The sequence below is a fragment of the Typopeltis vanoorti genome, chromosome 21 (assembly GCF_054136105.1).
Source record: "Typopeltis vanoorti isolate ZY-2024b chromosome 21, IOZ_Tvanoo_1.0, whole genome shotgun sequence".
In the NCBI taxonomy this organism is placed as follows: Eukaryota; Metazoa; Arthropoda; class Arachnida; order Uropygi; family Thelyphonidae; genus Typopeltis; species Typopeltis vanoorti.
The window spans coordinates 65,483,864-65,506,806 of NC_143569.1; the positions used below are offsets into that span (position 1 = coordinate 65,483,864).

Sequence of the window (22,943 nt, forward strand, 5' to 3'; positions counted from 1 at the left end):
AAATGCTGAAGTATGGTGGTATAAGAGTCTTACAGTGGCTGCACTGCATAGTTCAGAAAGCCTGGACAGAGGGACGAATTCCCGATGATTGGAGTAGAGCTCTCATAGTACCCATATATAAAAAGGGAAATAAAACTGAATGTGAGAATTACAGAGGTATTTCCCTGCTGAGTGTTCCTGGCAAGATCTATGCAAGTATACTTGAGAAACGGTTGAGAAGAATTGTGGAAGAAAAGCTTGGTGAAGAACAAGCTGGATTCAGGCCAAATAGAGGCTGTCAGGATCAGATCTTCACTTTACGACAAATAGTCGAGAAAGCATGGGAATATAACAAAGATCTGTATTTAAGTTTTGTCGATTTGGAAAAGGCATATGACAAGGTGCCAAGAGAGAAGCTATTCAATACGCTGCAGTTATATGGTGTCAATGGGGCATTATATCAAGCAATACTTAGTCTTTATTTGAGTTGTGAGTCAGCAGTTAGAATTGAAGGAAGTACAGGAAGATGGTTTAATGTTAAATCTGGTGTGAGACAAGGATGTACATTATCTCCTCTGTTATTCATTATCTATATGGATCACATTATGAAGGAATGTGGTATTAAACCTGATATCAAAATTGGAGATGTTAATGTCAGCTCTTTGCTTTATGCGGATGATGTTATACTTCTAAATAAATCCGCTACAAGTCTGCAAGATTCTCTGACTAAATTGAATAGCTGTTGTAATAGATATGGTATGAAGGTCAGCAATAAAAAGACAAAGACAATGAAAATAGGCAGAATCATTGAAAATGTCAACTGTGTTGTGAATGGAGAACCTGTGGAACAAGTAAAACATTTCAGCTACTTAGGCACAACTTTTACTGAAGATGGTAAACTAAATATAGAAATAGACAACAGAATCAGCAAAGCTGGTATGGTGGGAAGTCAATTGAATAAATTCATATGGAATAAGAAAGAAATTAGTCGGAACACTAAATTAGCTGTATACAAGACTGTGTTCAAACCAATTTTAACTTATGGATCTGAGAGCTGGGTCAGAAGTAAAACACTTGACCAAAGACTAGAGACTGCAGATATGAGAGTCCTGAGAAAGATTAGAGGCGTGAACAGATGGCATCAATGGCAATATCATATTAAAAATGAGGATATTAGGAAAGAACTTGACATTGTCAGCATCCAGGAATGCGTTAGCAGAGCTAATCTCAGATGGTATGGTCACTTAAATAGAATGGGAGAGAAAAGATTAGCAAAACAAGTGTTCTCTGCCAGGTTGGCAGGAAAACGACCCAGAGGAAGACCAAGATATAGGTGGATTGATACGGTACAAAGTGCCTTAGACGATAGAAATATAAGATCTGATAATGTTGAAGTCTTGACAAGTAACAGACTGATTTGGAGGAAAATTGTAGATAGGAAGTTAGTAATGATGTAATTTTTTCATGTAGTACTGTCATATCCTGTACACCCCTTGAGGGTACATAGCAGGAATTTGATGATGATGATGATGATGAATTTAATTTAATAATTTAATAAAATTTAAATGTAAATATAAAACTTCTGAGCCTGTGTAGCTCAGTGGATGTGGCGTTTGCACACCACGGCACTTGGCCGCACGAAGGAAGACTTGGTTTCGAGTCTAGTCGGCGACTAGAGGAAATTTTTCTAAGCCTTTTTTCGACCGGTTCCCGAATTAGTCGATCTCTGGCGCGGGCAAGCGGGTTTTTCGTCCCGTAAACTCAAGAAAATCGACCGTAGAACCCACATTATTTCAGACATTAAATATATTGTGTTAGGCTTAGGGACCACGAGATGGCGGCACATTTGAGCTGTCTCTCTTCACTGTGTACCGCTTAATTAGTGATAGCCTTGGGTCATCTATCTCTGATTGGTACCAGTGGAGATTGAACTGCCTATTCAGTCTCCAAAAGTTAGATAGGGCTAAATGGCCTCGCCTACTCCCATATACGGGAATAAAAAGGTGTTAGCTGATTTTTTTTTTTTTTTTAATTTATTATTATCAACATAGTAATAGAAATTGGTACTAAAAATGAGAAAATCCGTTTATCCATTTTTTCCTGAAGGATACTTAAAAAAGCAGGACTGTCCAGGGAAAAACAGGACGAATGGGAACCCTATACTATTACCTTGAATGCTAGGTTTAGTGCAGTGTGACCTTTGCTCTTCTTGTGCCAATAAACCAACCAACCAATCCTATAACAAATTGCTATAAAAATCGCCAGTAAGAAAACAGTAATGTAAACATGGAAAATGTCAACTGGATTTTGAATAGAGAATTGAAATATTTCAGCTATTTAGGTACTCTTTTTAGGCAAGATGACAATAAATAATAGAGAAATTAGTTCAAATCACAATTCTCATATCCAAATATTTATGGATATGAGAATTGAGTTGGAAATAAAGCAGTTGATGAAAGACTAGGAACAGCAGATGCGATTTTGAGAAAAATTAGATGAATGAACATATGGCATCAGTGACAAAATTTAAAAACAAGGATATTAGGAAGAAACTTGACATTGTTAGCATTCAGTGAGCAGAGCTAATCTCGGGCAGTATCATCTAAATAGAATGTGAAGGAAAAAAGTTTAGTGAAACAAGTGTTTAATGCCGGCATAGCAGGAAATAAGACCCAGAGGAAGACCAAATTATTATTATTATCATTATGAAGAGATGCCATCAAGGAAGACTACATACCACACGCACTAGCTATCATTCACACTTCTTGCACACACATGCCACATCCAGTGGCAATCCATTCCAATCATGCACCACCCTATGAGAGAAAAATCTAGCCTTCACCCCCTTTCTTAGCAGAATTCATTCTCAGCTTCCAAGGATGCCTTCTTGTCCTTTCCTCCACCCTCCATAAAATGAAAAATTCCCTGTAATGACCCTTTAAGAAGTTTGTACTCTCAGTCATTTACTCCTGTTTGCTAGTGTCTGCAGTCTACAAATTCTCAATCTGTCTTCATAATCAGTATTCCACAATCATATCATTTTTAACATTCTCTTTTGCACTCTCTCCAGTGTATTAGAATCACAACAGAAACCAGTAGAACAGGAGTTTAATGCCAGTATAGCAGGATATAAGAGGAAGACTAAAATATTGTTATTATTAAGAGATACTTCTAGGCAGTCAGGGACTTATCATCATTAATGCCAGCATAGCAGGAGATCAGACCTAGAGGAAGACAAATAATAATAATATTTTATTAATAATAATAAAAATCCGGATTATTATTAATAATCCGAAAAAATAGCCAAGATTTTAAAAAATTACAACCTACACACACAGCATTTAAGCCCCACCGCAAACTTGCTACCCTTATCTGTTCTACAAAAGATCAGCTCCCTCCTCTCTCAGTGCCTGGAGTTTATAAAGTACCCTGTTCCTGTAAGCTGCGTACTTTGGACAGACAGGCAGATCAGCAACCATCTGCCTGGAGGAACACAAGTCATACATCTGCAACCACGACTATGGCCAGTCAGGCCTTGCTGACCATGTCTTGGATACAATTCATAAGATCTCATGGAAAAAAACCACAATGCTCCACCACAGCAAATTCAAAAAAGAGAGACTATTCTTAGAATCACCAGCAGCTTTCAGAAATCAACCAAATCTTAATAAATATGGTTGCATTAAGCTTCCTAATATTTGGGAAACATTTATCACCAGAGGTCCCACCTTACATTCCAGGCCACCTACAACCGCCCTTAAAGGGCGCTCCACCTAGTTATTACTTTAGTGTCACTCACGTGGTTGGGCTTAGTATTGTTTGTTATTTGTGTTTATGTTCTTCTTCTAATGCAACTTTTCTCACTTAAGTAGGGTCGCTGTTTGTGGTGAGTCTCCTCCACAACTTCCTGTCTTGGGCTGTAGCCACATCCAAGTTCTTTATCCTCAAGTCCTCCTCCTCCACCATCCCCCTCCATCTCTTCTTTGACCATCCGCGTGCCTCCTCCCCTGCACATCCATCTGCATGACCTTTCTTCCCACATACTCTTCCTCCCTCCTCATCACATGACCAAACCATCTCAACCTTGCCTCCTGTTTCTTTGCTCCCAAGTTCGTAACTTTCACCATTCCCCTTATATAGTAATTTCTCAGATGATCCTTTCTGGTCACACCACACATCCACCTAAGCATTCTCATCTCTGCTACCTCCATCCCGCTGATGTTATTTTTCCTCAGGGCCACAGTTTCCATAGCATACGTCATAGCTGGTCTCACTACTGTCCTGTAGATTTTGCCTTTTAGTTTGATCGGCACCCTCTTATCACATAGCACTCCAGCCATCTCTCTCCATCCTGCTTGTATCCTGCATTCCACTTCCTTCTCAGCCTCACCATCCTCTTTCATTGTTGATCCTAAGTATCTAAAGTCTCTCACCTTCCTAATGACATTTCCTTCCAGTTCCAGATCTGTCTCCTGGCTGCCATCCACACATATACTTGGTCTTACTTCTGCTCAGTCTCATACCTCTCTCTTCCAGTACTTTCCTCCAACTTTCCAGTTTGGCTGCCACTTCTTCTCTTGATTCTGCACACAGCACGATGTCATCTGCATACAACATAGTCCAAGGTATGTCTTCTCTCACTTCCTCCGTCACCACCTCCATCACAATATTAAACAGGAACGGACTTAATGCTAACCCTTGATGCAAGCCAACTGTCACTGGAAAACTTTCTGTCTCTCCCAGGCAAGTTTGAACTCTTGTCTTCACATTTCTGTACATCTCCTGCACCAACCTGATATATTTCTCCATTACCTTCTTCTCCCTCAGACACCTCCAAACTTCTTGCTTTGGCACTCTATTATATAATTTTGTATCGATATGTCTACTCACAGTATACCTCTTTTAAAACTTTTTCCATTTTCTGTCGTACCCCAAAGATAGCATCTGTCGTCGATCGACCAGGCATGAAGCCAAATTGCTCTTTTGCAATCTCCACCTCATTCTTCCATCAAGAACCCTCTCTAGGATTTTCATTGTGTGGGACATCAACTTTATTCCTCTGTAATTCTTAGTCTTTTGCATCCTTTTTACTCTTGTAGATGGGGACAAGAGTACTTTCCCTCCATTCCTCGGGTATATTTTCCTGTTGACAAACTTTTATTAACAGTCCCACAGCAGGTCAATTCCTTCTTCTTCCATGCCTCCACTGGGATCCTGTCAGGGCCCACTGATTTTCCATTCCTCATGCTCTTTATGACTTCCTTCACTTCCACTCTACTAATGTTCTGCACCATCCCCTCATAAGGCTCCCCATCTTCTCTGTGAGTCCTTGCATTTTCTTCATTCAAAAGCCCTTCAAAGTATATTCTCCATCTGTTTCTTATATCCACATCCCTCCTTAATACCCTTCCTCCAGAGTCTTTGATCTGCCTCACATGTATGATGTTCTTTGATGCCTTATTTCTACATTTTGCCAATTGATAAATCTTTCTCTGTCCTTCCTTTGTTTCTAATTGATCAAAAAGGTCTTGATATACCATGGTCTTGGCTTCTCACTTTTTCTCTCTGTATTCCTCCTCTGTCCTCTTCCACTTTTGACTCATTCTGCTTTGCCTTCCTCTTAGCCATCACTGCTTCTTGTACATCATTATTCCACCACCAACCCTCCTCCTTCTCTCTAATCTTTCTGATGTTTCACCAAGCACCTCACTTGTACAGCTTAGAATTACTTTTGAATTATGTCTCCACCAGTCTTGTACACTTTCTAATCCATCTGAAATCGTCTCTAACACTTTCTCCCTAAAACAGTTCCTCACACTCTCTTCTTCTAAGCAAAACCACGTAATTTTCTTCCTCCCATGGCTTCCAAAGGTTCTTATCTTCGACTTTATTTCAAAGTCTGCACACAGCAGCTGGTGTTGCTGCACCACTTGATCTGTTGGGATTACTTTACAATTTGTTACTGCCTTAAGATGTTTTCTTCTAGTCAAATTGTAGTCAATCTGTGAACTATTGTTGCCACTTCTAAATGTTATCAAATGCTCTTCCCTCTTACAGAAGAAGGAGTTCACAATTGCCAGATCAAATGCTACTGAAAAGTCCAAAATCCTCTTTCCTTCCCAGTTCATCATTTCCACTCCATGGCCACCATGTGTCCATTCAAGTCTCCTCCGAAATCACCATCTCGTTTTCTTCCAGTTCCCTCATTTCTTCATCTAGCACGTTCCAGAATTCATTTTTCTCTTCTGCTGTACAGCCAACTTGTGGGGTGCATACACATAAGATGTCTGAAGATGTATCAGTGACTGAGAAGAAATATAGGAAGTATTAAATTCTGTTTTAATCCTTTCTGAGTGCTGTAAAAAATCCATTAAGCCTCCAACATGATGTCCTCACAGCACTTAAGCCTCTACACACAGATAATAATATTATTATTAATGTCTGCAGTTATCATCATCAGCAGCAGCAGCAGTTATTATTATTATTAATATTTCTGAAATTGTTAAGATTCTCGCAGATAGCCTACTAATTTGGAGGAAGATTGTCAATAGGAAGTTAGTAAATCATGTTAACTTTTCAATTAGTATTATCATAGTATTCTGTACATTCCTTATATAAAGATAAATATCTGAAATTTGATGATAATGATTATTATATATATCCTGTTTGCATCATACAGATTTTATTCAGCAACAGGACTTCTGAAACTATTTTCTTTTCTCTTAATCATGTAATTTGTATGATAGGTGGATGATTACATCATGGTTGCATCTGGTATTACTGATTGAATTATATAGCTTAAAAGTTAATTGTGGGCAATGAAGTACAGTGAAAGAGTTTTCACAACTTAAAGCATTGTTGACACATTTCCTTTGATGTTGTACACCATTGCCAAAGCCTATCAATCAGTCTGGTCTTTTCTTGAAGTTTCACAGAGATCTATCAGATGTAAATTGATCTGCTAATATTATGGTACATCATATTAAAATATAGCAACTGCAATAAGAGTGGCATTTTCAGAGTTAGCTTTAGCCATCAAAGAGACCCGACTTTTTTTGAGAGTACAGTTTTTCTGTAGACCAATACAGTTGATTCTCACTCTTACAAACCTCATTTTAAGAAACTGTTGAGAAGTCTGAACCAAATCTTCATAGTCACAGTGCTGTTCTAAAGGACAAGTCTTTGTTCTAAGTCTGTCGTAGCAAACTATTCTGGATTTTCTATAGGAAAAGTTTATAAAAAAAGAAAAAAAAAGGCTTTAGAAGGCTTTCAGTCACTTTTTTGTGTTAGTTAACTCTTTAGCTCCTTTGAAAGAGTGCAGACACAAAAAACATTGCTTATGTATGGTTAACAGATTAAAAAGGTTCAAACTTTTACAACAAAACATTCTTCCTCTTTCTTTATGCTTTCTACTGGAACATCATACTGTCTTATACATTTTTTAAGTACAGTCTTGTAGTCTAGATATAATGCTAGTTTCTTTCTAACCTTTATTATAGGTTAAATAATTTCATGTGTGGGGAACATCACACATGAATTATATAAATATTTTATATATAAATATATAAAATATTTATATAACTTAGTGCATGTTAAAAGAATATGTATATATAATTTCTTTAACATACTCATATAGTATTAACATCATATACGAGGTACGAGGGTGGTCTGAAAGTTCTCAGCCTTGACCATAGATGGCAACACTATCGGCAAGATTTTTTTTTTCCTAAGTTGCTACATCTGTCATAAGCATCCATGTGAAATTGCAAGTCATTCTATCAAGTAGTTTGTTTTATACAGCTGTCTGAAGCAAAAGTGTTGTCTGTATCCCTTGAAATGGATAAAATTGAGTATTGTGTGGTTATAAAATTCTTTGTAAAAGAAGTTTTAATGCCAAAAGAAATTTATTCGAAGTTCATAAAAGTTTATGGGCAACCTTATCCTTTATTTTCAACAATTGAGAAATGGGCTGCCAAGTATAAACGTTGCCATACCAGCCTCGAAGATGATCAACACGAAGCACGTCCAAAAAGTATGACAACACTAGAAATCATTGATCAACTGCATGATATGGTTGTGGATGACTGGCAAGTCAAAGTGCATGAAATTGCTGAGACTATAGGCATTTCAAAAGAATGTGTGTAGGATATATTTTGTATCCTACACATATCCTGCAAATGAAAAAGCTTTGCACAAGATTGTTGCCACGCTTGCTCACTGCAGATCAAAAATGCACTCGCATGAAAAATCTGAACAGTGCTTGTAGCATTTAAATAAGAATAAAACTGAATTTGTGCATTGATTTATTACTATGGATGAGACTTGGATTCACCGTTACAGAAAACAGTCGACAGTAGCCGTTTGTTCAGTGCCGAAAAAGACAAAGTTGGTTCCATCAGCAGGAAAGGTCATAGCATCAGTGTTTTGGGATGCTAAAGGCATTTTATTTATTAATTATCTTGAAAAGGGTAAAACAATAACTGGGGAATTATTTTACCCTTTTCATAGAAGGAGCCAAAATCTGGGGAATAGTTTGTACCCCAGATTTGCCTCCCTCTGACTTCAATCTCTTCTCAAAATTAAAACTCTTCCTCGCTGGTTAGCATTTTTCTTCGAATCAAGAGGTGATTGCAGCTGTAGAGGGGTATTTTGCAGATCTTACTGAGAACCACTACAGGGATGGGATAATGGCGCTGGAGGCATCGCTGGAATAAATGTATTAGTCTTAAAGAAGATTATGTTGAAAAATAAAAATCATTTTGAAAATATAAATTTATTTTTTCATTGTTTGGCCGAGAACTTTTCAGACCTCCCTCATATATCCTGATTTTATAGTTTAAAAATTTTCTGCAGTTCTGATTTTTAGTTGTTTTTGCATTTTAATTTTATTTTATTCTTTTTATTATCAGAGATATTATCCAAGGTGCCTACCAACATCAAACTTTGAAAGTCTACCTACTGAAACAGGAGGACTCAAGAGAAGATCGTTGACTCCATCATCCTTCAGATACAGTCCCACAGGTAATTATTATTTCCTTTGGGAAATAAAAGATGTTAAAAGATTATTTTGTGTGTGTGTGTGTGTGTGTGTGTGTGTGTGTGTGTGTGTGTGTGTGTGTGTGTGTGTGTGTGTGTGTGTGTTTATAAAAAGATTGAATGACTAGAACCGAGAGAAATGAAAACAAAATTTATTAATACTACACAACTAGTTTCAGCTTGTATCAGCCTTGTCAGGTGCACACTGAAAAGAAATAACCAGTAAACAACATAGAGGAAATAACTCTTAAACATCACGGAAAGTTAGTGTACATATATTTCAACGTTGAAGTCTGTTCATTTAAAACTGTTCCCCTCGTTGACTTCATTGTTGGGCATATATGCATGCGTATAGCATCTCGTGAACGCCAGTATTTGACCTCAGCACAGTGACAGTCTGAAAGGTTTTAGCTCAGGTTGTTGTTGAGATGTAGGGGAATGAGAATGATTTCCTTTGATTCTATTGTCTTCCTTTCCAATTCATCATGGCAACAGAAAATGTTACTAGACTTGTCCCATAGGACTGAATGGCTAGGGTTTTCTTCATTAGAATTGGCCGAGAAAAGAAAACTGGCTCGCATTCTCTTGTAAGTGACTTCTGTCTTGTGCTCCTCAGTACATAGCTCAATAGACTTCTCTTTTTGGCCAAAGTAAGGAATGTCACAGTTGCACCGGATCTGGTAAACATCAGGATATTTATCATCATTATCATCATCATCAAATTCCTGCCATGTACCCTCAAGGGGTGTACAGGATATGACAGTACTACATGAAAAAATTACATCATTACTAACTTCCTATCTACAATTTTCCTCCAAATCAGTCTGTTACTTGTCAAGACTCCAACATTATCAGATCTTATATTTCTATCGTCTAAGGCACTTTGTACCGTATCAATCCACCTATATCTTGGTCTTCCTCTGGGTCGTTTTCCTGCCAACCTGGCAGAGAACACTTGTTTTGCTAATCTTTCCTCTCCCATTCTATTTAAGTGACCATACCATCTGAGATTAGCTCTGCTAACGCATTCCTGGATGCTGACAATGTCAAGTTCTTTCCTAATATCCTCATTTTTAATATGATATTGCCATTGATGCCATCTGTTCACGCCTCTAATCTTTCTCAGGACTCTCATATCTGTGGTCTCTAGTCTTTGGTCAAGTGTTTTACTTCTGACCCAGCTCTCAGATCCATAAGTTAAAATTGGTTTGAACACAGTCTTGTATACAGCTAATTTAGTGTTCCGACTAATTTCTTTCTTATTCCATATGAATTTATTCAGTTGACTTCCCACGATACCAGCTTTGCTGATTCTGTTGTCTATTTCTATATTTAGTTTACCATCTTCAGTAAAAATTGTGCCTAAGTAGCTGAAATGTTTTACTTGTTCCACAGGTTCTCCATTCACAACACAGTTGACATTTTCAATGATTCTGCCTATTTTCATTGTCTTTGTCTTTTTATTGCTGACCTTCATACCATATCTATTACAACAGCTATTCAATTTAGTCAGAGAATCTTGCAGACTTGTAGCGGATTTATTTAGAAGTATAACATCATCCGCATAAAGCAAAGAGCTGACATTAACATCTCCAATTTTGATATCAGGTTTAATACCACATTCCTTCATAATGTGATCCATATAGATAATGAATAACAGAGGGGATAATGTACATCCTTGTCTCACACCAGATTTAACATTAAACGATCTTCCTGTACTTCCTTCAATTCTAACTGCTGATTTACAACTCAAATAAAGACTAAGTATTGCTTGATATAATGCCCCATTGACACCATATAACTGCAGCGTATTGAATAGCTTCTCTCTTGGCACCTTGTCATATGCCTTTTCCAAATCGACAAAACTTAAATACAGATCTTTGTTATATTCCCATGCTTTCTCGACTATTTGTCGTAAAGTGAAGATCTGATCCTGACAGCCTCTATTTGGCCTGAATCCAGCTTGTTCTTCACCAAGCTTTTCTTCCACAATTCTTCTCAACCGTTTCTCAAGTATACTTGCATAGATCTTGCCAGGAACACTCAGCAGGGAAATACCTCTGTAATTCTCACATTCAGTTTTATTTCCCTTTTTATATATGGGTACTATGAGAGCTTTACTCCAATCATCGGGAATTCGTCCCTCTGTCCAGGCTTTCTGAACTATGCAGTGCAGCCACTGTAAGACTCTTATACCACCATACTTCAGCATTTCTGGTCAAATATCATCTACTCCTGCTGCCTTTCCACATTTCAAGCCTTTGATGGCTTTTTCTACTTCAAGTATGGATATGTATTCCTGACTGCATGCCTGGTCAGTGTTTTTTATCACTGTGCTGTCATCACTGCTTGTTTCATTTAGCAGTTTTTCAAAGTAATTACTCCATACTTCAAGGATATCTTTTTCTCCTGTTTTCATGTCACCTTTATCATCTCTAACTGCTTTTACAGCACTCTTTCCTCCATTCCTAAGCTTCTTCAACAACCTCCAGAATATTTTGCCACCTTCTTGATATTTATTTTCTATATTCTTGCCAAAGTCCTCCCATGACTTTTGTTTAGCTAGTTTTACACACTGTTTAGCTTTCTTACATTTGTCTCTGTATTTTGTAAGAGTAAAAGCTGACTTATTTGCCAGGAACTTTTGATATGCTTTCTTCTTTTCCTTCACTGCCTCTTTAACTTCCTGTGTCCACCAGGGAGTTCTGATTTTTTTATCTTTGCACACAACCTCACCACATGCCTCTCTGGCAGAATCAATCAATGTTTCCTTCAGAGTTTGCCACTGAATCTCCAAGGTTTGATTCCTGTTCTCAAACTCTTTCATTTTCTTTTCAATAATATTTCTGTATTTTAGTCTACAGTTTACATCTGAGAGCTGCTCAACTTAAGGATATTTAAGATTATGATATCTAGATTTTGGATGGCTCACTAGGGAACGAATTTTTGGAAGAGGAGTAAATAAAGTTCTTATCTTGTATTTCCTAAGAACGTTGGCTAATTTGGGTGAGACAGCTTATGTATGGTATAGAAATATTACCTTTTATACTTTCGGACTCTTTGTTATGGCAGCCGGGAGGATTTAATAGGAATTTTCTCAGATCTACTTTTCAACTAAATGGTTATTCTCAAAAAACTACTGATATTTGAGTTATAACATCCCAGATAGCCATACTGCAGTTATTCAATATTGGCGAGAGCCTGCATGCTTACACGCAATAAACAATAGCGCGCCAGTTAGAACAACTTAAAATACGTTTTTGTTTCAATTATGTGTGGCAATTTTTAACTGTAATTCCCAGTCTTTTAGATACTTCAATGTTTATTACTATACTCTTCGTTTAATGAATACCTGATGAAGGCTGTTATAAGTAGAAAACTAGTTGCATTATTCTCATTGAAACTTCATAAGTTATCTTTCAAGTCATGAAATCTTTTTTTAAAAAAAAAAAATATATATATATATATATATATATATATATACATACACACACACACACACTGTTGCTAATACAATGCAGAGAAAAATCTTTGGAAATGGCATTATTTGGAGTCTTTGGAAATGGCATTATGGCATTAGATCCTAAACATCTAAATGCTAACCAAGTATCAGCTTGTCTGAGTACATCCTAGCCTTCATTTGCCATACACTTTCATGTGAATGCATAAACACGTACAACATTCTGAATGATTCAAAATATTTTAAAATAACATCAACCTCTTTTATAACTGCATAACAGTTGTCACCTTTGTTAGTCCTTACTGTTTTGTCTACTCATTTACTAGTTTGTATGTTTACACCTGAAGGAATCCTGTGCAATTAGGATGAAACATCATACTTTATAAAGTCTTAGTCACATATCATGAAGTGGCAAAGTCTCCATACTTCTATATATACAGTAATACCCTGACTTACGCGAATCCAGAGTTACGCGGCTTCTTATATGTGCGTATTCCCGTCACTCCTCACCACTAGTCATATCTTTCCGCGCCGACCGCATTCACCAGTATCGCACATGCTGTGAACAAGCAGTGACGTGTTTCGCGCGGTCTCCATTCATACACGATTTTTATAGTCTACAAAATCACATAAAAAATAATAATGTCGTCCAAAAGAAGCAAGTCCAATTCTTCTACTGCTAGCAAGAAAAGAAAAACATTGACTTTGGAAACAAAACTCAACATTATTAAGGATTTTGAAGGCGGAATGAAAATTTGTGAGCTATCAAAGAAGTTCGATCTACAGGAATCCACAGTAAGAACAATCATGAAAGATAAAGAAAGAATTCTCGCTGCTGTGAAAAATGCCCAATCATTGAATTCAAGCATAATTCGTAAACGTCATGGGATTATTGGTGAGATGGAAACGATGCTTAAATTATGGTGATAATCAAGTGAGAGTAAAAAATTGCCCAGTTGATCAAACGATGATATGTAGCCAAGCCAAGCTGATTTTTGAGAGGCTAAAAGTAGAAGCGGCCAAAGAAGAAAATTTCGTGGCCAGTAATGGGTTGGTTCAACCGATTTAAAAATCACTGTAACTGGCACAGCATCGTGGAGAGGCAGCAAGCGATGATAAAGAGGCTTCGTCTGCTTTTCCTGAGACACTTAAGGCTATCATCGAGGAAGGTATCTATAGCAGTCATACCATTCTTAATGTAGACGAGACCGGCTTGTTCTGGAAAAACATGCCTAAGAGAACTTTCATCACACGTGAAGAAAAAACATTTCCTGGCTTTAAGGCTTCCAAAGACTGGTTGACAGTAATGCTTGGTGGAAATGCAGATGGTGATTGCAAGTTAAAACCTCTCTTAATTTATCCCTCTCTTAATTTATCGAAAAAAAAAATCTAAAGCTGGCTTGCCAGTGATTTGGAAGTCAAATTCTAAAGCTTGGGTGACAGCTTCTATTTTTGAAGACTGGTTTGGTCACCACTTCATACCTGAAGTTGAACGTTATTGCCAGTTTAAAAAAATTCCGTTTAAAGTTATGCTCATTATTGATAATGCACCTGGTCAACCTGGTGCAACTTTAATTGATTTTGATCCACGTGTAAAAGTTGTTTTCTTGCCTCCAAATACAACCAGCTTACTTCAACCGATGGACCAAGCAGTTATCAAAACATTCAAAACATACTACACACGGTGTTCGTTTGCAAGTCTGAATGAAGCTATGAGGCAAAATGAGCAACTGTCTGTTAAAGAGTTTTGGAAACAGTTTAATGTTTAGATGCTGTAAGGATTATCGGAGATTCTTGGGGTGAAATTTCCCAAAAAACCTTGAATGGTGTCTGGAAAAAACTTATGTTGCCAAAAACTGATCAAGTTGCTGAGGCAATAGAAGAAGTTGTCAACCTTGCCAGGAAATTAGATTTAGAAGTCGACAGTGAAGATGTCAGCCAGCTGTTAGATTCACATAACAAGAAGCTTACAATCGACGAGCTCATAGAGATGCGTAAGCAAAGAGCTACTGAAGAGACCGAAACCTCAGATCCAGTTTTACCAGAAAAGCTCATGGCAATTGCAAAATTAACAGAAGGTCTCAGCTTAATTAAGAAAGGTTTACAGATTTTGGAGGACATAGATTCTAACGAGGCACGAATTGTAGCCACAAGGCAAGGAATAAAAAAAATCACTGGCTTGCTATGAAGAAATTTTGCATGACAAGAAAAAGGCATTATGCCATCAGACGAATCTATTAGCTTTTATGAAACCATCAACATCGAAATAACTTTCTTTTTTTTTATGTACGAAAAACTACAATTATGATTACTGTATATTTCTTAAAAAATATAGGTGTTTTTGTAAACCTTTGGTCCCAATTGTATGTTTGTATATATAAATTACATGCAAAATTATACCCCGAGTTACGCGAATTAAACTTACGCGCTTTTCGTTGGTCCCACCTATCGCGTAACTTCGAGGTATCACTGTATTATTATTATTTTCCTGATTTAAATCAGCAGTCTACTGCATTATGTATCAGTAGGATAGTTTATCAACCTGTGTATATTGGTTGTCTATTTTTAGAAAGTGGGAATGAAAATATTCAGTGTCAAACTTGATTGAGCCAAGAACATATAAGATAAAGGTGTTAAAAATGAAGTATAAATTAAACCGGTAAACAAGGAAAATGAAGAATCAAACAGACTATAGAAAAGTTTTAGTTTTCATATTTAAAAAACATGAAAACTAAAAATTTTAAGACCAAAAAGGAACAAAAACTAGTGAAGTATATACAGTGCTTTACTCTTATGTCTTTATCACTCATAAAACAAGCACTAAATAACAGGTACTATTTCAAAACACAGACATAATTATATCCATAGAAACAAAAAATCACTTAAAAGATCTTTCATGCTCCCGAGGAATGAAAAATTTCAAATAAAATACGATTACTTATTAATAGCAACACTTATATAATATAACAGCATTCTAAAAACTGGCAAAAGAGGCACAATAATCTAACTATTCTAATATATATGTATATATTAGATATTATATATGTATTTACTTGAATATAACTCCCACTTTTTTCCCCAAAATTAAAGCTAAAAAATCTTGGTGCAAGATATATGCAGGGATTTTCGGAAACTAAAGTTTTCAGGAAAAAACTGAAAATGGTGTGACTTACCAAGAATCTCCTATTTGCTATCGAGAGTGGTTTCCTTGTGTGAATCGTCAAAGTCATCTACCCAAATAGTGTTATCTTCTTTCCCGTTATTTCAAGCAAAAATTACCAGTAATTTACAAGACTTGATAAACGTAATGAACATTCCTTCACGAATGACTAATGAGAAGTGAAAGCAGAGAATGAAATGGATAGCAATGGTAGGATTAGAACAGCTACGAAGATGTGCATATGATCGGTGCAGTATTAATAAAAGATCGCACGACCCATCGACAAAGGCAAGCCGACAGTTGTTGAATTAAAATGCTAATTCTCTTCATCCGAATTCCATAATATCTGAAACTGCCATAACAACATTCACTATATATTTCTTAGTTTTGACATGTTCACGAACGGGGTGGTGTTTTGTCCATTTATCGTTCCAACTGAACTTCTCATTACTGCTTCTGCGTTGCGTGGGTGGGCTCAACTTACAAAGTTTCAATCCTTTAGTTGAATTTTATTGCTGCTTGTTTACATACTGGTTCCACATCAAGCTGGAAGCTGACTAGTACACGCATTATGTGGCATGTTTGCAATAGAATTTTATTTGAAGTTAGCCTTTGTGATCTGTCTTAATGACATCAAAAATTTCAAATACAATCAAACAAATACTTATTTCATGTAATTGAAAAATTGGATATTAATGTAGTTTTTTTTTTTTTTAAGATAGATACTGTGTTTGCCAGTGAAACATATGGTTTTGCTTGAGTCTATACAGCATCTTGTCTGTGGGAAGAGTCATGTGATTCATTAGTGCCGTTTTTATTCCAGTTGTCTCTAATTGCATTATTTGTTGAGAAATATATTACACAGACTGCAAATGTCTGTACCTTATTCATGATACAATGAAACTACTTGTTTTTCTTGGGTCTGCAGCATAGTGGCTGTTGGGGAGGGTGTGTTGTTTACTGCAGGGAAGGAGTTACTATTGCCCTGATGTGAATGTGTTTAAACTTTTTTTTTGTGTGTGAGGTATATGCGAAACTTTTTAATTTCTTTTTTTTTGTAAAGTAAAATCATTAGTGTGAGTTATACGTGAGGACGAGTTATATTCGAGTAAATATGGTGATATATAATATTAATATAGCATAATAATCTGACACATTTTATCAACACCAATGCACCTGTTCTATCTTCCTCTCCTTTCTTTCACTTGACCGGAAACAAACAAACATAGCTCCTGCAGATCAGTTATAAATCTATACAGCTATACACTTTCTCAAGATAAAATTGAATTATTAATTATTTAATAATTCAATTATTAAATATTTAATAATTGAATTATTAAATAATTCAATGTAAAATTGTTTAATAATTCAATATAAAATTGAATTATTAAACAAAGGTTTAAGTTTTACTCTCCCTTCCCCCAGTATATAATAGAAGCTCAAACTAAACATGAAAATTGACCCATGAAAGATATTTTTTAAAAAAAGATAAACAATATCATAAATAGCAAAATAATTCCAAAACCAAATTTTTCAAAATCTATAGTCCATTTGATTCATCATTCTTGTTTACTGATTTTATTTCTACTTCATTTTCAACACTTTTCTCTTACTGTATGTTCTCAGCTCAGTCAAGTTTGGCTCTGAATATTTTGTCATACCCTCTTTTTAAAAATATACAACCAGGTATGTCTTTTTTAATTCCTCTTTAGTATAAATTAATAATTTTATATTAGTCATTAACTCTGTATATGAGTAGCTACATTACCTAATATGCTTTGCTATTTTTTGTTATTAGAAACTTATTATATTGTTAAACAATATAAAATTTATCTTGTTTCAGGGACCATACAATTGACATTCACTATAACAAACTCATAGGGATGTCAGAAGTAGTTTATTATAGTGGATAGTTTGCTATAGTTAATTTCCTTTAGAATACAATACCACTCGCTTATGTAGTTTTGATCAGGACTTTTCAATAGTTTGTAATGGTATTCTGTAGCATGGATTGCTTGTATTAAATGTGTTTTTATTGAAGAAATATAAGCATTTGGTTGAATCCTTCTACCAATATGGCCCAACCAAACTTTGAATTTTATCTGAATGGAACCATCATATTGTTATGAAGCTTCCTCTGATCATAACTTAAAACATCATATGGATTTGGTTAGATCCTTCTAATAGCAGTACATCTTGCAGATTTTATCTAAACAGTGAGAGCTATGGCTGCCTAATTTGGTACACTGCTTCTTAATGTTATTGAAAGCTATATAAGCATTTGATGGTACATCTATACTTAGATACTCAAAGAATAAGAGCTGGGATAAGAATTTCCAGTATCAGTTGGTTTTTCAGCAGCCATTTACTGCAAACAGATGGAGCGATTCTCTGCTGAATTATGCAATTGCATCATCCTTTCATAGCTATTACCATAGTGTCACAGCTCTTCAGTATGGCTATGATGCCATTTAGACTAAGTTAAAAATAAATATGAACAATTTTTGGGTGTTGTGTTCGATGCCATCTGGTTATAAATGAGTTTGTTACAGTGAATTTTTGAACCATGCGATTGTGCATGGTTCAAAAAACCATGCGATTCTGCATGGTTCAAAAAACCATGCGATTCTGCATGGTTCAAAAAACCATGCGATTCTGCATGGTTCTTTGATCTGATCAGTACGAAGCTACATTGACATTGCTACTATGTAGTTTGATCAGTACATCATTGTTATAATGGTGTTCACTATATAGCCCATGTCTAGTACTGATTATTTTAAAATTTAAGTCTAGAGACAGGCCTGTTCCGTACCGGGGTGCAACGAACCCGGGCGGCACAATTTAGGGGTGGTATAATCAAACACATTCATAAAAAGGGAATAAATAATACTGAACTGAATACACTCTGTTTGTGTGGGTGGGTGGGGGGGGCACAAAAAATTTGTGCCTGGGCTGCGCAAACCCACGGAACTGCCCTGCCTAGAGACGTTATTTTAAAATATATCTAATTGTTCAGGATGTTGTGCATGTTTACACATCCCCATGCTTATGTTTGGCTAATGAAGGCTGGGATGTACTTGACAAGTTGATACTTGGGTTAATATTTAGATGTTTAGGATTTAATGTAATTTCCAAAGACTCCCATATTTTTCCATAAAACTTGATGTCTCATTTGCGAAGTATCTTGTGAGTCAGCTGAAGAGAACACATGTGATGACAAAACTGAGGCTTCGCTCCTATGGTATTCAATATCTTGAACATATTTTTCAGTAGTACATTGTTCAGTTGATTTTTCTGTCTGTATAGTAAGATAACCAGCAATTGCACCATAGCTGATAAACACCTGGATATTGATATAAAGCCAAAAGGCTAGTTTTCTGGCACCTTAATATAGAAAATAAGGGAATAATCCAGGTAGAAAATAAGGTTTATCCCCTTATTTTCTACCTGGATATTGAGTTGGGCTGTTGAGGTTTTGTGGATCGAAGTAGTGATTTCATCTTGATAAATGAGATACTACTTTAATTTTATATTCCTTAAGTATTTTTGCTAGTTTTACAGAAATAGAGCTAATATATGGAAGCATGATGAATCCTCTGTTTTCTTCATTAGAAATTTCTCTGGTCTTATGCCATTTGAGTAGTCTGGAAATGAAATGGTCATTGTTGCCATTTTGAAAGCAAGTGTTTTTTAAATGATGAAGTTCTTTAGCTAGTTCATCTATCTCAGTAATGGGTTGTGGGTTCTTGCTCCTAGTGTGGATATAATACCCAATTTTTGAAGTCTGTAATGATGGGAAGAGGCATGTAGATATCTGTCATTATGTGTAGGCTTTCGAAATATTGACTTTTAATTTACCCGATTCCTTAGTAGAAGGTCCAGAAATGAAAGTGAACCATTATATTCTAATTCATGGGTGAATTTTATGTTAGGGTGTTGACAATTCAAATATTCTTGAAAAAGCAGAAGTGAAGGTAGTCCATGGTGCCAGACTAAGAATATATCATCAACTTGCCTTTTCCATAATTTTGGTTTATGTTGGTATTCATAAATGATGATTTATGATGATTGTTTATTGATTTATGATGATTGTGCCTCTTTCGCCAGTTTTAGCAAATCTTCATATGGGAACATTCGAAAGCAAGGTCCTAGAAGAAGATTTGCTAAAACTGGCGAAAGAGGCACAATACACAAATAGAACTCTGGTGTAGCCATGGGCTTGATGTGTGGATGTGTGGAGTGAGTTTGATGGGCGAAAGGATCTATATAAGATGGATGGCTTGCATTTGAATGGTTACGGTGTAAGAAGACTTGAGAAAGTGTTGCTGAATGTAGTGGATGTGCAAATTCAGGGAAACTAGATTTGTTAGGGGGGGGGGTAGAGATACAGTCCTTATGGAGGCAGTTGAATGTACGAATCAATATAATATGCCAGAGCAAATAAGGACAACAAATCTGAGTGGGATAGTTAATATAAGGCATCAAGGTAGGGTTGGGGCTAATGGGGGTCTTAAATTCATGTACACTAATACTAGGAGTATTAGGAACAAGAAGGAAGAGTTTTGGGCCATGGTTGGCACTTCCAGACCACAGGTTATAGGTATTAGTGAAACATGGCCGACTGTAGATGATATAACTAGTGGGATTGAATGTGATGGGTATAGTGTGTTCAGGAATGACAGAGATAATAAAATGGGGGGAGGAGTATTGTTGATGATAGCTGATGAGCTCCAGCCAAGGAGAATAGAAGTTGAATTGCAGGATAGAGAAAAGAGCACATTTGAGGCCATTTGGTGTGAGATTGTGGCTAGCAGAACTAAATATACAATTGGGTGCTGCTATAGACCAGGTGATGGAAAAGATGGTGGTGACAGTATGCACAAGCAAATAGAAGAAATGGGTGGAAGGAGGGTGATTATTATGGGAGATTTCAACTATGGTCGCATTGATTGGAGTGAGGAGAGGACACACGGGAGGAAGGAACTGGATTTTATGCGGTTATTAAGGGATAACTATCTGTGACAGCATGTAATGGAAAATACTAGGGGTCAGAGAGTGCTTGACCTAGTAATTACATCTGAGGATTTGGCTGTAACAAATATGACCACATTGCCACCAATCGGTGAGAGTGATCATAGGGTCTTAACTTGGGAGGTGGCTAAAGGTGTAGAATTTTCAATTAAGACAGGGTACATGTGGAATTATCGGGCTGGAAAGTATGACAAGCTTAGGAGTTTGATTGGTTCAGTGCCATGGCATGTACAACTGCAAGGACTAGAATTGATAGTGCATGGGAGGTAGTTAAGAAGTGCTTGCATGAAGCAATGACTGACTGTATACCTAGAGTCCGAATAATAAATCAAGTAGGGGTTAAATGGATGAATAACACCATTAAGCTTGAGTTGCAAAAAAAGAAACAACTATGGAGGGAATTTAAGGAGAAGGGTGACCGGCAGGCACATGAACGGTATAAAGCACAGGCCAGAAGGGTGACGAGTGTGGTAAGAAAAGCAAAAAAGGATTACGAAAGAACATTGGCCATGCAGGCTAAAGAGAATCCTAAACAGTTTTTTAGATATGTAGCAAGTAAAAGGAAAAATGTACATGGCAGATTGATTTTAAAGAATGCCGATGGTAGGGAGGTAACTGAATCAGTTGAGATAGTTGAGTTACTGAGTGAGCACTTTGCAAAAGTATATCATCCAGGTGGTGACATTGCAGAAATGAATAAACCAGTAGATTATACGGGAATTGTGGTTAATGAAGTGGAGGTGAGTAGTCTATTGCATAACCTCAATGTCAATACATCTGTGGGATTGGATGGTATACCAGCTCGTGTTGTACAAGAAGCAGCTAAAGAATTGTCAGTACCCTTGACCATTTTGTTTAATTTGAGTCTCGGGTCTGGGTTAGTCCCAAGCGGGTGGAAAGAGGGGAAAATAGTTCCACTGCATAAAGGTGGTTCCAAGACTGCTGTAGTAAATTACCGACCGATTAGCATATCAGGAATCATTGTCAAGGTCTTAGAGAAAATAGTCAAGATTGGATAGAAGAAAATGGGATACTGTATCGGGGACAGCATGGTTTTGTGAAGGGTAGGTCATGCCTCAGTAACTTGCTCACGTATTATAACACAGTGACGGCTGAACTGGATAAGGGTAATGGGTTTACGGTGATTCTACTGGACCTTGCCAAGGCCTTTGACAGGATTCCACATGGAATTCTAATCAGTAAATTGCAGCATATGGGAATGGACATAGGGTTGGTGAGATGGATAGGAGGGTGGTTGACGGAGAGATATCAGAGAGTGGTTTACTCGGGAGTAGAGTCCACAAGACGGCCTGTGACTAGTGGTGTGCCACTAGGATCTGTTCTTGGACCACTGCTGTTTAATTTGTTCATAAATGATATAGGAAATGATCTGAGAGGAACAGTACATTTGTTTGCAGATGATGCGAAGTTGGGTAGGGCAATAGTGAATGCAGATGACGTCAAAATTTTGCAGGATGATTTGGATAGATTGGAGGTCTGGGCTAAGGAGAATGGATGTCAGTTTAATGTGGCAAAATGTAAGGTTATGCATTTTGGGGTGAAAAGATTGGCGGCAGTTTACTGCATTGGTGGAACCCTGCTCCAGGAAATTGATGAGGCACGAGATTTAGGAGTGTTGGTAGATAAGGAATTGAAATTTAGGGGACACATTGCAAAAGTGACCAAAACAGCTCATCAAATCACTTGGTTGCTGAAGAATACGATGACAAGCAGAGACAAGCAGGTTATTGTTCCTCTGTATCGAGCCTTGATAAGACCCCATCTAGACTACTGTGCTCAGATTTGGTCACCTAGGTTTCTTCTTGATGGGGAGGAGGTGGAGAGGATCCAGAGGCGAGTGACCAAGATGATAGCAGGTCTGTGGAATGAACCGTATGAGAACAGGTTGAGGATTTGTGGGTTGCAAAAATTGGTTGATAGGCTGAGGAGGGGAGATATGATTGAGACATTCAAATTACTGAAGGGTTTCTATAAAATTAATTCAGAAGATATTTTTGAGAACAGGGCTGGTTGTGGGAGGACTAGGGGACATTCATGGAAACTGGGCAAAAGTGTGGTTAGTAAAGGTGTTAGAGCTGGGTTCTTTACTTTTAGAGTAGTGAATGAGTGGAATGCGCTACCTGAGTCTGTGGTGGATGCTGTGACAGTGAATGAGTTTAAGGCGAGGTATGATAGATACTGTATGAATGTCAAATAGTTGTGGTGAATATGATTTGGGGCCTCCCTCGATGAGTCCAATGACTCCCTGGAGTTGCC

At 37.0% G+C, this 22,943-nt stretch overlaps 1 protein-coding gene across 1 annotated transcript in view; it reads left to right on the forward strand.

Moving 5' to 3' along the window:
- LOC150094928 (transmembrane protein 209) overlaps positions 1 to 22,943 on the forward strand; it is a 293,574-nt gene that overhangs the window by 84,892 nt on the left and 185,739 nt on the right. Inside the window, exon 7 of the mRNA XM_090411152.1 lies at positions 8,889 to 9,000. Within this exon, the coding sequence (XP_090267278.1) occupies positions 8,889 to 9,000 (112 nt within the window). The remainder of the gene's footprint in view (positions 1 to 8,888; positions 9,001 to 22,943) is intronic.